The 16,475-nt window shown below is 45.4% G+C and overlaps 1 protein-coding gene across 9 annotated transcripts in view; it reads right to left on the bottom strand.

Annotated features, from left to right (window-relative positions):
- Nucleotides 1–16,475, bottom strand: part of Kalrn (kalirin, RhoGEF kinase) — a 638,378-nt gene that overhangs the window by 57,249 nt on the left and 564,654 nt on the right. For 8 of the 9 annotated variants that reach the window (XM_013515182.1, XM_005386537.1, XM_005386534.1 and 5 more), the window contains 11 exons: nucleotides 15,838–15,904; nucleotides 14,343–14,446; nucleotides 14,093–14,162; nucleotides 13,586–13,672; nucleotides 12,648–12,740; nucleotides 11,819–11,869; nucleotides 10,918–10,995; nucleotides 7,250–7,435; nucleotides 6,633–6,804; nucleotides 2,339–2,577; nucleotides 398–654 (listed from right to left, as the gene is read on the bottom strand). In XM_013515182.1, coding sequence (XP_013370636.1) covers nucleotides 398–654; nucleotides 2,339–2,577; nucleotides 6,633–6,804; nucleotides 7,250–7,435; nucleotides 10,918–10,995; nucleotides 11,819–11,869; nucleotides 12,648–12,740; nucleotides 13,586–13,672; nucleotides 14,093–14,162; nucleotides 14,343–14,446; nucleotides 15,838–15,904 — 1,404 coding nt within the window. Of the gene's footprint in view, nucleotides 1–6; nucleotides 125–397; nucleotides 655–2,338; nucleotides 2,578–6,632; nucleotides 6,805–7,249; nucleotides 7,436–10,917; nucleotides 10,996–11,818; nucleotides 11,870–12,647; nucleotides 12,741–13,585; nucleotides 13,673–14,092; nucleotides 14,163–14,342; nucleotides 14,447–15,837; nucleotides 15,905–16,475 lie in introns of those variants that run through there. The other variant, XM_005386538.1, reaches the window with a different exon arrangement.

The following is a 16,475-nucleotide window of genomic DNA, read 5'->3' as shown; positions in this document are numbered from 1 at the left end:
ATATAATATCTCAGTAACTTCAGACAATATAAATAGAAGTCCAGTTCAGTGAGTCCTGTGGTGAGTCAAATGTAGCAACAGAAGGCGTGCCTTTTGTCACCTAGGGTTTCAGTAGGGCTCTTTGCTTAATGAGTAGGGGAAAAAAGGAAGAGAAAAAATGAACAGAAAATTATAAATGAAAAGGAAAGAAAACCACCACCATCAACAACCAAAAATCCAGAACCCAGCCTGGACGCCCCTGCTGTGGCAGCCCCAGAGCTCACACTGTGCTCCAGGGGCACTGTAGAGAATAAGCAGCAGTGATTCCCTACCGTGTGTCTGCCTTATGTTCTTTGGTTTGTTTTTGAATTTTTTTATCCACAAACTCCTCTCCCAGGGATGCCAATGAGGCACTTACTTGATGCTGCCATCACTACTTTCTGCTGCCGCCGTGGCTTTGCTGAGGGGCGCCAGGATGCTGCCCGGGACCCAGCCCTCGGCTGCGGGTGAGTGGTCGCTGGCTGGCTGGTACACCAGGCACATGTTTTGCTGGTTGACGGCGAGGACCTGGACCACTTCACCTTGGCTCACACAGATTTCATTCTCCTTCAGGGCGTAATAATCTTTGATCACGGCCATAGATGAGGTCCCATTGCAGCCCCCCAGGTCGTTCTGCTTGGAGAACAGCATATGGGGACACAGACACAAGGAGGCTGGTTGACGAGGGCTTGGCTCCGGGCCATGCTGCATGGCTAAGGGCCAAACTTTCCCCCAGAAGGGTAAAAGCTGGCTGAACACTCCTTGATAATAACATTATATTCATAAACATGCTTTGAAAGTGTTTTTTTTTTTTTTTTTTTACCATAGCAATGTTTCGTACAGCATTATAATCAGGGGTGAACAGATACAGGCACTGCCCAGCCCCAGCCCAGGTAAAGGAACAAAGAGACCTTCAATCTGGAAGCCCCTTCCTAGCATTCAACTCTCCTGACAGCAGTGTCTTGCTAACAGAAGGAACAACACGGCATTGGCACAGGGGTACATAAGCACCTGGGCAGAGCAAGGTCAGGGCAAATGTCAGGTCAGAGGTCACAAAATTCCTTTGCGGAAAGAATACAAACCCTTGGATAATATATTTTTTTCTTTTTGAAAAGCATCAATTGTGCATGCGTGTAATCTCAGCACTTGGGAGGCTGGCGCAGGAGGACTGCTGTGAGTTTAAGGCCAGCCTGTACTACATAATGAGACCCTGTCTCAAAAAAAAAAAAAAAAAGAGCATCAATTGTCTTCCTCTATATTCTACCCCTCCTTGAAACAGGAATAAGAATTACACTTCTGTTCAATTCAAAGGCGAGGCCATGACCTTGACCCAACTCCCTGTGAGAACAGAACTCCTGTAGTGCATCCTTCACCCTGGACTTGTTAACACGGCAGGTGCTGCCCACATGATCTTCTCACGTGCGTCTATACCAGGGCAGCTGCTTCTAGGTAGACCTATAACTCCCACGGGACCCTGCTGCCTGCTAGAGCTTGGTGAGAGCCATAGCTCTTCAGTTTAGCTAACAAAATGCCAGTGTGATTTCAAGTGACTCACAGGGCAGGGTATTTTAGGGTGAAAATCATTTCCAGGTGATGTGATGAAATAGGCTGCTTCAGTTACTGTAAAAAGAACTGAACTTGGGCATAAATAATTTTAACAAAGACATCAATTAATGATTCAGGAAAAAAGACTAAGCCTGTACTATGGAACCTCAGAGGTGAAAAAGGTAGCTGTTCCTATTCATAGATTCATTGAATTCTAGAGAAAACTGAGGCCTGATGAACTAACTTAATAGGGTTTGAAAGCAAGTGAGTCTCTGAATTTGGACTAGCAAACAGATTGCCCCACTCCTAACCTAGCACTTTTCTCATTTCTGTCTTGTTCCTACTGCCCTTTAGGGCCAAACTGGCTGTGTGGAGCAGGCTGGCAGTTAGCCTACAACTATTCTCACGATGGTGCCTGAAGTGTGGCTTATGGAGACTGCCTTCCCCCAACCACACATTACCAGCTTCTCCTTGGCCGTAGCTAATGGACAGACGAGAGCTGGGTGGTGAAGAGATAGACCAGTATTCAGAAGGGCAATCTTTTTTCAAGATGGCAAACACTCAACCTGTGACTTTTGGAAGATCTATACAACTCCTTGGTTTGGCAGAATTTACCGGTTTTCATGCTTGCCATTAAGATAACCCTGACCACTGTAAAGTTTCTGTAGACAATAATACCCTTTCACATAGGGTATCTGAGCCAGAGGGGGTAAAGTGACCTTGGAGGCTGTGCCTTCTGGGGCAAAGTGAGTGGGAGTAACGAGCTGCCACTTACCTTACTAGACTCAAACTTGTCGCCAGGCTGGTGGCAGTCGAAACCTGGACTGCCATTGGAGGTAGATATCTTCAAGGGTGGCACAGGTGGGTTGTAGCTGGAGCCCTTTGGAGGCTTCTCAGAGCCCACAGGCACAGAGGAGTAGGGCCTGGGGCTGGCTTGGGGAACCCTAGCAGGCTGGGACCGCATCACGGCCGTGCTCCTTTCTTTCCGTTGATACTCAATGGGTGACTGTAGTGCTGCAGGATAAGGGCAGACAGTCACCTTAAGTTTGGGAACAGTGCAGGGATCTGGAGGCCTACTAGATACCGGGCTTTGCGTCAGGCACGGTGTGGCTACGTGAGGAAGGCATTACCCTGGTTTTTGAGGAAGGGTTGAGAACCAGGGAACCTGTCTAAACAATGAAAATACAAAAACAAAATGGTGCCGTAGACCAAGTGTAGTATTGTGCAAAGGAAGGAGAGGCAATCAGGCTCTGTAGTGTGTGCATGTGCAGATGAGTATGTCTGGGGGTAGAGGATGGTAATACACATCTCCAGAAGGGGGCTGGCTAACTGCAATAATTAGACTCTGCAGAAAGGAAGCCAAGACAACACATTTGGGAAATAGGCTACAGTCAGATGACTGGGAACTGAGGCCTATGGGGCTCCATGCAGAGGGAGGGTGAGGCAGTTAAGGGAGGCTGGGGGCGCATGCTAAGACCTAGAAGGCAAGGTTGTGAGACTGGATTTAACTCTGTGGATCATGAGAAGAAACTTCGCTCCATGAACTTTGAAGTTTTAAGCTCTGTTGTCAGATTCTATCATCTTCTCTCATCAGAGCCCCATGTCAGGAGCACCAACCTTGTAGCAGTTAGCAAAGGGACTAGCAAAAAAGAGACAAAACTTTCCTGTCTAATTCAGAAGCCAGGAGACAGTATCATGCAAGAGGCAGAGGGTCCAACGAGAGCAGGGCCGGGGGAATGTGCAGGAGGGCAGAGGCCAAGAGCCTCGCCCAGATGGGAGATGGCTCAGGTTAGAGACTGCAGAATGGTAATCAGTTCAACTTGGACAACAGAACAAGCTGATCTGAAGAAAAAGGCATAATCTTTGTTTTATTGAGTTTAAGATATCAAAGTTCCAAAGCCTGAGTTCTAAAGAGGTACATAGCCAGGCAGATGCCATGCAGGTGGAGTTCTGTGGAATGACCTCTAGGACTGGCCTGACTACGCTGTTTTCATTAGTACTCACAGTTACAACTATTTAAGTGGGTTAACAGTCAGATCCCTAAGAACTTCCTATTGAAAGGCTATTTCCACAGCAATAGGTATTGCTTCAATAGGACTCAACACAGGGTCATGCTCCTTTCTACTTGAGGTGTCAGGAGGGAAGACTGGCTGAGTGAGATGCCTGCCCATGTCTCTGTAAGAAAACACCAGGCTCTGGTCTATCACTACATCCTTGTTTCTTAAGCCTGGTAAACTACAGTATATAACACTCCTGCCAGAGCACAGCCCCTGCTCCTGGGGAGAAGTCTGTAGGCATTAAATTTCTAGGTAACAATAACCTAGTTCAAGAAGAGCTCCTTAATTCACTATGGTTAGGAGAAAAGTGTCTTGGAACTATTTAAAAACCTGAATCACTGACTGCCTAAGGAAATGTAATTCCAAGTTGTAAGCACATTGGCATCGTGAAGTAGGCCTTATTCAACAGAACATACAACTCAATATCTATCATTTGGAATTGGGTACTACCTGATTATATGCAATAATTATGATGGAGCATTTGAACATAGTATGCCTTAAGCAAGCTTCATAGGAGCCCCACATTCTTTCACCCCAGCCTAGATTTGCCTAACTTAGGTTTTACGATCAGGAAAACTGCATCTCTGACCAGGTATATTTCTGGCTCATGGATTCACTGTCTTGTGCCTGATCCTGTTTCCTTTCTTGTTTCTTTGCTAGGAAGCTCATAGATGTGCTCTATAGCCAATGACTATATTGATGTTTTGTGGTGAAGAGCCTAATCTGAAGGCTTACAGCTCTGGGCTTAAGTCCCTGCTCTGCCACTATTTTGGTGACCTGGACAGCTTTCTTAACTTCTCTGAATCTCCTTTTTCTCACTGAAAAACACCAGGAAGCTAGTACACACCTCTCCACATAGACCTGAGCATTAAAAGTGAAAGAAAAAAATCAGGTAGAACACTTTGTATAGCACATGGCACAGAGCAAGCACTTAACATATGAGAGCTGTTATTGTTACTTCAATTAATTATTTCTGATTCCAATGTGCTGTTTCACTTTATTTTCCTTTGGTTCTGAATTGATGAACCTAAAATCTTTATTCCAGTTTAAAATCTATCAGAATTAATAGACTACAATTTAAATGGATAAATTATATATATATATGTGTGTGTATATATGTGAATATATATGTGTGTATATACCTCTATTTATTATGTGCATATATCTCTATCTATCTATCTATCTGAGATATCTAGATAGATAGAGATATATACACTTTTTTTTGAGAAAGGGTCTCATTATGTAGTTATGTAGTTCAGGCTGGCCTTGAACTCAATTTATTTTGAACTCAAATAATTTTACTCAGGCTGGCCTCAAACTCACAGTGATCCTCCTGCCCTGGGATCATAGGCATGTGCCATCATGCCTGGCATTTAAGTTGTAAATTTAGAAATCATAAATCATATACAACATTTGATGCCATCCCTCAGGGCTAGGCTGGTGTATAATTTTAGATTTCTAGAATCTAAAGAGACCTAGGGATCTTAGTCCAGTTTAGAACTTAGTCTGGTTTAGAACTTAGTCTAGTTTTTTTCACCAACCTTTTTTACAGCTGGAGTATGGAGGGGCAGAATTGCTTTGACCCCTTGTGTTGTATCTTAAGAAGTCATGGCATCTTGCTACATAATTGCTTGTTCTTTGTTTTAAAATAAAAGCTGTATTAAATCCCTTACCATGGAAAAAACCCACATTGCGGGCTAGGTGGGAAGCTTTTCTATGGCCAGTACTAGTGGTCCCCGCTTCCAGGCCAGGCCAGGCTGAGCAGAACTAGCCCCAAGTTCTCCTTTTCATGAGAGTGGCTGAATGAGGCCCAGAGAAACATCACACAACTAAGGTCTTCATCCAGAATGTGTGTTCTCCTCACAGTCTTCAAATCTGTGCCAGCCACTCAGCAAATGCTACAGTATACCACCTGACAGAGCCCAGCTCCTAGTACTGGTGAGAAGAGGTGAGAGATGGGGGCGGCTATAAGTGTGTACACATGTATAGTGAGCACCTGGAGGCAGGCAAGAAGGTGTACTCAGAGATGGTTCTGAATAGATACACATGGGTGAGCGAGGGTGTGTCGGCACAGACACACAGGCATATAAATCAGACCTTGGTATGATGCTGCTAAGAAGAAATAGGACACCAGGGCTGGTCTAGAGTGTGTGCCTGCATGAGGGTATGTGTGAGTACATGTGTATGGATCTTGAGATAGTCTATGGCCATACCACCCTGAACAGGCCTGATCTTGGAAGCTAAGCATGGTCAGGTCTGGTTAGTGCTTGGATGGGAGATCTCAAGATAGGCTAGGAGAGGAGATAGACCTGAGGAGGTCCTCTCTGCTTAAGAGACTTGTAAGGTCACTAACTCAGCAGATCAGAGCTAGCTTAAAACTTTACACCTTCTTTCTTCAAGCTGAGCTCAAAGCTGCCCTTTACTAGGGAATTCCCTCAGGATTCAAAAAGCTATATTCCATGAGATTTGTTCTGGGAAGTTTAGGAGCATTACTGACGTTTAGAGTTGGCGATCACCTCTCACTCGAAAGGGACAAAGTTAGGCAGTAAGGCGGCTTATCTGGGCTCTCACTCTGGGGGAAGAAGAGGGATCTGAACTGATCTGCCAGACTTCCAGTTATCTCTACACAGCCCTAGAGAACCTGTGAGAGAACTAGTCATCAGCTAGCAAGTGTCACCAACAGCTGGAGGGGGTGCCCACGATATGAGGAGGTACCCAAATTACTTTTTCCCAAATGTTGTCAGCTGGTAGTAGAAGACACAAGGCATACATGCTACGACTTACAAAAGAATATCCCTTCATTTAGAAAGGTGGAGCTTCTTACTCGTGCCCTATCTGGTCCATTTGTGTATTCAGATTCAGACTAATTTTAACATGTTTCTGAGAACTACAGAGGTGGAGATCTTATAAAATGTGATCTAGGCTCATCACTCTGTGAGTGCAGACTCAAAGACTCTTGGAGGTGTGGAGTCGCCTGAAATGGTCCTGCTAGAAACCAGGCATGGCACATACCATTTAAGAAGTCTCGCTGTGTTTCTAGGACTTGATTGATGTCTTGCACCCAGGCCTGCTGGATGTCCGAGTTGGCAGCTTGCAGAATGACCCTCTCAGAAGTCTCCCTGTTCATGAGTGCAAATTTGCAGGGGTCATTGTCCACATTCTCCTCCAAGACCAAGTAATTCATCTGGAAGAAAATGAGTTGATCATTTTAATATTTTAGCAGTTAAAAAAGCATCAGTCTACTATGGTGCTTATCTCAGGAGATCTAAGCTCTTATCTCAGGAGATCTAAGAGTAAACCCTTGTCTTGGATCTAACAGTAAACTTTTTGGTTCTGCCTTCAGGTAAATGTCAGATCCAGGGGTTCCAGCAGGATCACACTGGAGACTGCGCTCACTGCTGCCAATGGATGATCCCTGTTTCTTGTTCAGCCTTCTTGATGGGAGGTTATTAGGCTGAGATATTTTTAAGGCTCTAGGTCTTTCAATGACACAAAGAGCCTGCGGTGGCTCATGTACCGTAAGTTTGCTACCTCTGCTCTAGGTCCTCCCCACCCAGTGCCTTCTGTCTGGGAAATGGCTTGAGAACTTGGCTCTTTTTTGCATCTCTGCATTTCCATGGCACCCTCACCTTGATGCTCCTTTTAAACATGTAGCCTGGAGTGAGGGACCCCTTCCTGAGCAGCTCACTGAAGATGACGATCTGCTCGAAGAGAAACACACGCCTCTCCTTGGTCCGGGACTGCATGCCAGCATCCAGCTCGATCACATAGAATGTGTCCTGCTGCAGCAGCTTGCCCTGGGCAGTGAGGGTGCCCTGATGGAGACAGGGGCCAGGAGAAGGCGATGAGAAGTGGGAAGCTGGCCAAACAACCTCCCTCCCCCCGGGACATGGACAGCAGACCTGGCTCTGGCAAGATACAGAATTGGGGCCCACCCACTCATTTAAGGTAGACCAGGGCCACCTTCCTGCAAGGGCCCTGGAGGAAGAGGAAAAAAAGGTGATGGAACCTCCAAAATACAGCTCCAGGAAAATGCCAGAGGAAGGGAGAATTATTAGCTATAAAGAAATCAAGAATCATGCTGGCCCTTTGTGCTTTTTTATTAAAAGAAGAATACAATGTAGGTGCCCCTTGGGGCTAGAAGAAATCTTTTGCCCTTGTAGTTCTCAGAGCTGTGTCTGCCTGGCTCCCCTGCAGTGTGGGCTAAGGACCCAGGGGACTCCTGCAGTTATGCATCTAGAACCAACCTATGGCTAAGGAAAGTGACATAGGCAGGACCTCAACTGATGGATCAGGACCCCTTCTCCTCCTGTTTTTATTTTAGGATAGGGATACCTAGTTTTAATGTCTTAGTCCACTGCTATGGTCAACAAGTAAAGTTGGGGGTTCCACAGAAAGGTTCCCTCTATCTTATAAACTAGTAGATATTTTTCTAGGTCCTGTGACCCTTCTTCAAAAGATGCAACTACCAGGCCAGGTGCTACCCAGTTGAGGTGGTAAGGCCTATTTGGTTTGCTAGTTCATACTGAGATTCCAGAGATATCATCAAAGGCAATATGTGTGAGTCTTCACAGAAGCTGTCGGGAAGCCTTGCTTTTTTCTGTGGCTCTGCAACCGGAAGACCCTGACATCTGAGTCAGCAGTCAGAGATACATTCTTTCTCAGATGATGACTTTTGCTCTTTAGTGCAAACAAGGCCCATTTCATACATGTGATGCTTTTTTCCAAACATTACCTGGCACAGAGGTCATCATCTGTGTTTTTGAGAAAGGCTTGCCCTCTGCAGCATGCCTCCTTACTGCCAAGGTCAGCAGCCAAACAGGCTTATCTCTACCCTGGTCCAAAGTTAATATTAAGCCAGTGACCGGCTAGCCAGGAAAGCTCTAAAAGCTCTATTAATGTTACACAAGAACTTGATCATGACGTACAGGCAGCCAATGCCAAAGGAAAAGCCAGAGAATTTGAGAGGGAGGGAATTAAAATGAGGGGGCTCTAACTTCTGCTCAAAGTCACACACTCAGGGAGGAGACAGACATTCATTGCTCTTCCAAATTAGCTGCAGGAACACAAAGAGAATTCTCTGTGGCTCCATGAAAATAGGAGGGGGTGCTGCTTGATTTAAAAGAGAAAAGAATCAGCCCTACATGTAGAAGCACACATGCACGAGGAAGTCTAGCTTGGGTCAGAAGCACCACTGAATGCCATTCCTTCTGTTAGTGGTCAATTCTCCCAAGACCTGGAGAAAGCCAAGCCAGACTCCTATCTGAAAAACACAGAGACTCTGAGATCAAAGAGCAGAAGGGATTACTTGGTTTGTTCATACTAGTCTCAGACTTGGCATAATACCAAGGGAGAAGGTGCAAAAGCACCTCCAGTGTGACTAAAGAGAAACTATACATTTCTTGGGGTGCATTTCTCCTGCGTCTGCCTTGGAGAGCCAGGACCTGTGAAAACATACAGCAATAGAGACCCTCCACCTAGTTCTTATCCCAACAGAGCCTGGAAACCAAACACACAAGATGGGCTGCAAGGGCAAAGAGGACAGGAGGATTTGGCTCAGGAATGTCATGAGTCCAACTCAAACCTGAAAATAACATCTGCTAAATGAACTTACGTCACCACTCTGTCTGGTATCTATACTAGTATTTTATCTATTCTATCTTAGCCTGGGGGGGGGTGGGAGAAAGTAATTTCTTTCCCAATTCTTAACTTCCAGGAATCTTTTTTCTCCAAAAAGGAATAATGAAACCTTAAATTATGAGATTACTGAGAAATAGGATTAGAAGATTCATATTTTTCTCCAGGGGGGATAACAACTATTAGGTGCCAGTCAGTAACTGTCAGTTGTAATTTTTTCATATTAATGTTGAAAACACATTATGCTTAGTTAATCTGGACATGAATTATTAATAATCATTTATTAGGGGGCTGGGGATTTAGCTCAGCGGCAAAGCGCCTGCCTGGCAAGCGCAAGGTCGTGAGTTCGGTTCCCGGTACCGGAGAAAAACCAAAACCAAAAAAAAAAAAATCATTTATTAAATATAAAGTAGGAAGTCAGTTTGCTCTTCAGATGTTCACTGTTGTGGGATGAACACAGGATTCCTATGTTGGAGCCCCAATCTCAGGTACCTCAGAATGTGGGAGATGGGGTCTTTGTGGAGGCAATCAAGTCCAAGTGAGGTCATTAGACTGAGCCCTAGCAGGGCACAACTGACGTCTTTGTAAAAGGTCACAGAGATATACAAAGGAGGGAATGCAATATGAAGATAAGGTAGAAGGCATTGTGTATGGAGAGGCAGCCATCTGCATACAAAGGAGAGGGGCTGGAAAAGACCTTCCCTTCTAATCCTTGGAAGGAGCTTCTGATAATACCTGATTTCAGCTTTAGCCTGCAGAACTGCAAAGACAAGTTCCTGTTAAGTCACCCAGTTTAAGGTGCTTTGTTATTACAGCCTGAGCAAACCTGCGTGTTCACTTCAGCCACTCCTTGGAATACCTAATTATTTCCTTCAGACTGACTTCCCTACCCTTTGAGGGACAGAAATGTGTCCTGTGATATTCACTGGCTTGAACCGGTGGTCCACGCACGACTCCCATTGGGCAGCTTGTGCCACTGGCGGCACAAATGAATCTTATCACTTTTATCTGTCTTTTGACTACAATTTTTATACCATTTTAATGTTTTCCTTAAGGAGCTGTAATATGGTGACACCTGGTCTGCTAAATCAATGCCTTTGTTTGCATTACTGCAATCAAAGACCCCTGAGAAGCAGTACACATCACCAGATGGGACAGTCATGCATGTAGCACCAGTGGTTCAAGCTGGTGGAAACAAAATCAGTGCCACCATCAGCAAGACATATAAATTATGGCCCCATTATGACTGAGTTAAATGTTCATTGATCTAAAAATCTAATCACTGTAGAGACCTGTCTAACAGATCCACTTTCTAAAAACAGCGTTCATTTTCCTGCCTAGGTTCCATTTCCACCACATAGCCCGCTGTCCTTTACATCCCCACATCTCTCAATCAAGAAGCAAGAGGGAAGAGGCCAGTTCAAAGTTATAAAGAACTTGGATACTTCCAACTTTCTTGGAATCCTGCCTCAAGTTTAGCCAAGAACTCTATTTCTGGCCTGTCTCTGGACTTCCTAAGAGATGCATATTCCAGGCTTGTGAACCAAAGGGTACCAAGAGAGGGGAGGCAGGATCTCACTAGCCTGAAGAAGAGATCTCAGTAGCCTGGACTCCTACTGCCCAGAAGACAGAGGTCTTCAATCCATCCCTAAGTGCTTACCTCAAAGCCCTGCAGACGGCCCAGATTCATCATGTCATTGCAGCGTTTGGGAACAAGGCACATTAACTCCACTGCTTTCTGCAGGAAAGAACAATAGTCATTCAGGAGTGGGATCACTACTCAGCCAGAAGCTCATGGCAGTGAGAGCTGGAAGACAGGGACCTGTCCTTCCCATAGCTTTGTTATTCTAGGAGATGATGCTGGTCTCTGTGGCCCAACCCAAAGGATTGTGGGCCTTCTGTTCAGACAGGGGAGTATGGGCACTGACTGTCAATCACTGACCATAATGTGGGGGATGTTACTCAGCCCATCCTGTCCAGCCTCCTGCTTTTGTTCATCAGTTCCTTTTCCTTCTCATATTTTCTTCTCTCTGTCTGTTGCTTCCTAATTGCCCAAGCAACAACTTATCCTAGCTTGTGAAACACTATAGAGGTTTTGACCTAAAATACCCTGCCAAGATGGCTCCAACCTCTCTGGTTTAAAATAATCTCCACATAGGCTTCACATAAGCTGTAATCCTCAGGATGAGAGTGGGGGAATGAAACCAGGATGCTTTGCACATTAGAGTTAAACAGTACTTGGACTCATGGATAATGTGCATTTGGATCCTTTTGCAACTTCTCCTAGTCTCTGAAGGATATTAGAGGAGTCAAATGACACCTCTGCTCATTACGTGTCACCTGGAGCCACAAGGAGAACACCAGCAGGGCTCAGGCCCTGGGCTGGCCCAGCACAGAATTCTTGAAAACTCTCTGCTCATCATCACTTGCCATTCCTCATGCTGAGCCTGAGGACAGGAGTCAGCCTGGACCTTTGGTCATTGGAAACAATCTTTTCCCTTCAGGGGCGGACACCCAGTATGGTGCCCAAGAACAGTAAGCATTACAAGCAGAAAACTCACCTCAATATCTGCACACTCCAAACCAGCCTTCTCGCTGTATCTCAGGAAGTCCTGCAGAGGAGAGGAAGCAGGCAGGGTGAGGGCAGGGGTGAAATCAGTTAGTGAAACAGAGAACTATAAAAAACTTATCATAAAAATGCAGTAACACCCCACAGGCTTTCCAGACCAGGAGTGGGGGCAACAGTTTGTAGTATGTGAGAAATGAATTTATGAGTCATGGCAGACATAATGACATTGGGAACACCCCCTAAATATTCAAAGTTTCAAAAATAGGAGAGAAGGAGGGTGGGAGGGAGAAAGAAAGGGGGAATTATGACCAGATAGGATGAGAGAAGGGAAAGTCAAGTCTCTCCTCCCATTTAACCTCATATTTCTGTAAGAAAAATAAGGTTAAGCTATTGTTTATATTGAAATACGACCAAATGTTAAGTATTAGATGAGTAACATTTCTAGGGCCTCGCATTGGCCTTTTTTTCTCTCCCTTGTATTCTCCTCTTATTTTGTGCTCTCCCTTGTATTCTTCTCTTATTTTGTGCTTTTTAGTCTTTAAAAGTATCAAGTCAAATGACTCTGACAAAGTAAGAAAATGAATAGAAAAAAGAAAATTAAGCAATAACCAATTTAAAGGGTAGAAACAAGAGCTACACAATTTGTTAGTGTGGAAAGCTAACAGGATAACCAGCAGGTGAGACAAATGCCCATCTTCACCCCATCAAATCACAGTGCCCCAGGACTGAGTGAGGAGACAGAGCCTGGGACTCCGCTGCCCACTAGCACCTGGCCCAAGGATATGTTTCTCCAGCCCAGACCTGGGCCTCTGGCTTCTTACCTTGAGGAGCAATTGGTACTTTGTTATTCTCTGAATGGGCTTGATAAGGAAGTCACTCAGTGTCAGCCTTTGATTTATCTCCTGTTTTACTTCCTGAAATATAAGGGAACTATGTTAGAAACAAAGGAAGCCAAGTATGGGGGTGCTCCAGGTCAAAGTTCAAAGGCATGAATCACACACAGGTCCTCATGTTTTATAATAAAGTTTAAGAATCTTCACATCATGCAAAAGGAAGGCTGTCTACATGACTGCTCATTTGTTAGGAACAACACACAACTCCCATCACCCCGGGTTTCTTGCCTGGATACCATGCTCCCAGGCAAGCACTGCCACACCCTGGGCCTCACCCCAGTTGTGGGAGTCAAGCTAGGACAGATCCTGCATTCTCTCTATTGCTCCAGGGTAGTTAGGCAAGAAGGGCTTCCCCTTGGACACAACAGGCCTACACAGCTAAATCCTGCTCCCTAACCACTCAGTTAAAGGATCCTTCCCAGGGAAGGTGCCTCCTCTCCAGCAACATGCCACTCTTTCCTAGCTGTGGTGAAGAGCTTGGAGGTGCTGGACAGACCTCTGGGAACGGAAGTGAGTGCGAACCCTTCAATCAAGAGGAGGGCTCTAGGTAAATGGTTCCAGAGGGGCTGCTGAGGAAAGGTGTGGGCACCACCTTCTCTGTAGTCACTTAGGAAAGACCAGTGCTTCCAAAAGACCCTGCGTTACAGAAACATTCTGCAAACGGAATCCACAGACATGCCCTCCCCTTGCTGCTCACTAGCAAGGGTTCTCAGTGGGAACTGAGCTAAGAAGCTAGGGCTCTACTGAGACAGCAGTTCCTGATATGCAGGGTCAACAGTGTGGGGTGCAGGGATGACATCTGAGATTTCTGAATGCTGCTGTCTTGAGCTGCTCCCCCAACCCCCAGCAAAGCCTGAGCGGCATACCTCGAAGTAGGCATCATATTCAGCCACAATGTACTCAGATCGTGGCTTGTTCTGGCAGTACCACACGTAGATGTGCAGCTTCCGTTCCTGTAGAGCAGGAGAAGAGGCGACAGTCAGGCATCTCATGCTTTCATTCATGCCCACAGCACTGAGCTGATCACACATATAGGAGAAGAACAAGGATGTTCCACGCTTGGTGAAACACAGAGGCAGTTCAGTAGCACGCACATGCAGGAAAGTGGTAGGCAATGGCCCAACTTCCGCTCTGCTGAGAAGGTTGTAAAACAAAACAAAACAAAACAAAACCAAACCCAAAAACTCAGGGAGGAAGGGAAGGAACACAAGTCCAGGAAAAGCAAAGCAAAGCAAAACAAAACAAAACCTAAGGAGTCAGAGAGGAAGGGAAGAAAGGCAAGTCTAGGAAGAGCAAAAGAGAAAAGGAATTTTTAAAAATGAACACAGAAGAGCTTGGGGAAGCAGAGGAGAGATGGCCAGGGAGGCACTCACATGTTTAATAAAGAGCTGGGCCAGTCTGTCTTGCTCTTGAATACATTTTTCCAGTTCACCCAGGAAAAAACTAAAAGAAAAGAGTGGGTGAGAGAAGAAAGCTATGCTATCTGGAACTGAATTATTTCTCAGTGATGAGCTAAATGGCAGGAGACGGCCCTTGAGCATTGCCCCCTAGGTCGGATGCCAGAAGAGGATTCAGGAATCCCAGGTCCCCACGATACCCAGCCTTGGCAGCATGGACACTTACTCCTTATGCCAGTCGTAGATCTGGTGGATATTTCCAAACACGATTTTATCCTTCCCTCGCATATCGTCTGGGACACCCTTCTCCTCTATCCTCTTCATGAACCCCTGTAGGGGCACAGGCAGGGTTAGGAGAGGACAGTCTTGAGAAAGAGCTCCAGCCCAACCCACCCTGCAGCCCCTAGGTCAGCCTCACTCCACATGGGTTAGAGTGTGAGTGCTGCCGTAGCTTCCCCTACTTCATCAGGACTTGACCCTCTTTGGGCAGAGTGACAAATGAAACATTTATGAAGTTTCTAGATTATTTGCTTTGCCTTTAGTCCCCTGAAGAAAGAACTAGGGTGGGAGTATAGCTCAGTGGCACAGTGCTTGGGGAGCAGGCATGAGGCCCTAGGTTTGATCCCCAGCACCCTACACACACACACATGCATGCACGCACACAAAAGCAATCAACTGTCCTCCCTTCTAACTCAAGTTAATTGTATATTTAAAGACACATCTGGCCTAGAAATAAGTCATAATATGTTAATACTTTAGACTCTACAACATGTAATCACATTTCAGCTTTAAAGTCAGGTTTTAAGGTAGTACAAGAAGCTTGCATCCCTATCTGAGGCACCTGGGTGTTAGATGACTGGTCTCATACTCACGTCACTGAAGTCTGACTTCCTTGGATTTCAGTCTCTCAGTCCCCAGATGCCCAAGTCCTCTGCTCCTGGGCTGAGCTGCATATTGAAGTTACTGATACCCTTTCCTGTCTCCAACCCCCACTGAAGACAAGATTAACTTTCTCTAAGTAGAATTCAGGTTCTCTATATGCCTGGTTGGTTTCTTTCTATGAGGTTCTGGGTAGGCAAACATAAATCCCTGAGTCAGAGATTTCATAGGATGAGCACTTAGAGGGCAAATTAGAACCCAGCAGATAATTTAGACATTAAGAATTCAATTTCTAGATTTTATATTCTTTATGATGATTAACAATAGGGCTCTAAGCTGTCTAAATTACCCATTTCCTTTCTTAGGTTTTTTCATCCAAGTGCCTCAGTCCCTTGAAAGTGAATCCCTGTAGGGACAGAGCTGCTCTATTTCCTACCAAGTTGACTCTTAACCATGGACCTGTCAATCTTTTTATTGAGGGCTGTCTCTTGGTACCTACGACCTTCTCCTTAAGGAAATGTGTAAGCCTCAAGATTCCACTGAGAGTGACCTGGCTTGCATTCATGGTGGTCATCACTCTGAAGACTGTGTGTCTACATGAAACAACCAGCAGCCTAAGATGATGGATTCAGCTCTCAACAAGAGTCTCTCCTGAATGCCGTAACATTTGGGACCACACTACTCTGTATTTTAAAATATTTCAAGGGAAAAGAAAAAAGTTTCTACATATTCTATTTGAATTATACCATTTTTATTTTCTTTTCTGCAAATACTCAGGCAGAGTAGGATCCAGCCACTCATCCTGGTAGGTGAGCAACACCCACCCTGCACCATCTACTCACCTCTACCACAATCCCCAGGTCCTTGACATAGTCTTTCTCTGTCTGTACCAGCTCATTCAGGACAAACCTGGGCAAGGGATGAAGGACAGTGAGGGTTCCTCTTCATTGTTAAGCACAAGTCCTCACATTTGAGCTCCCTGAAAAGTTACTTAGGCACCTTATGATAGACCACCAAAAATACCACCCTCAGTACCACAGAAAGGTGACTACTGCTGTCTCAACAGGAACCTCCAGTGAGGAGCTGAGCCCAGAGAGGGCTTTCCCCAGGGCGCACACAGCAGTCAGAAGGCTGTCACTCACTGCCTTGGAATCCTCTTTCTACTCTATGTGCCTCTGTCCCTGAACAGCTGTTTAGACACAGGGTAGAAAGAAAAATGACCTGAGGCCAAGGGATCATCACGAGACTTTCATTCCTTCATCTTGGCTCCATTCCTCAACAGCATGAGGACAAAAGCTTTTATTAATTAATTAATTTATTTACTTGAGACGGGTCTCATCTCACTATGTAATTTAGGCTGGCCTTGAACTCACTACATAGCCCAGGCTGGCCTCAAACTCGGTGCACTCTTCCTACCTCAGCCTCCTGGGTGCGGCGCCACCACAACTGGTTAGAAAAGCATTTGTTTGACAGCCAGCAT

Source organism: Chinchilla lanigera, unplaced genomic scaffold (assembly GCF_000276665.1).
Source record: "Chinchilla lanigera isolate Chin_1 unplaced genomic scaffold, ChiLan1.0 scaffold00026, whole genome shotgun sequence".
Taxonomy (NCBI): domain Eukaryota; kingdom Metazoa; phylum Chordata; class Mammalia; order Rodentia; family Chinchillidae; genus Chinchilla; species Chinchilla lanigera.
This window is presented reverse-complemented; position numbering and strand designations above follow the sequence as displayed.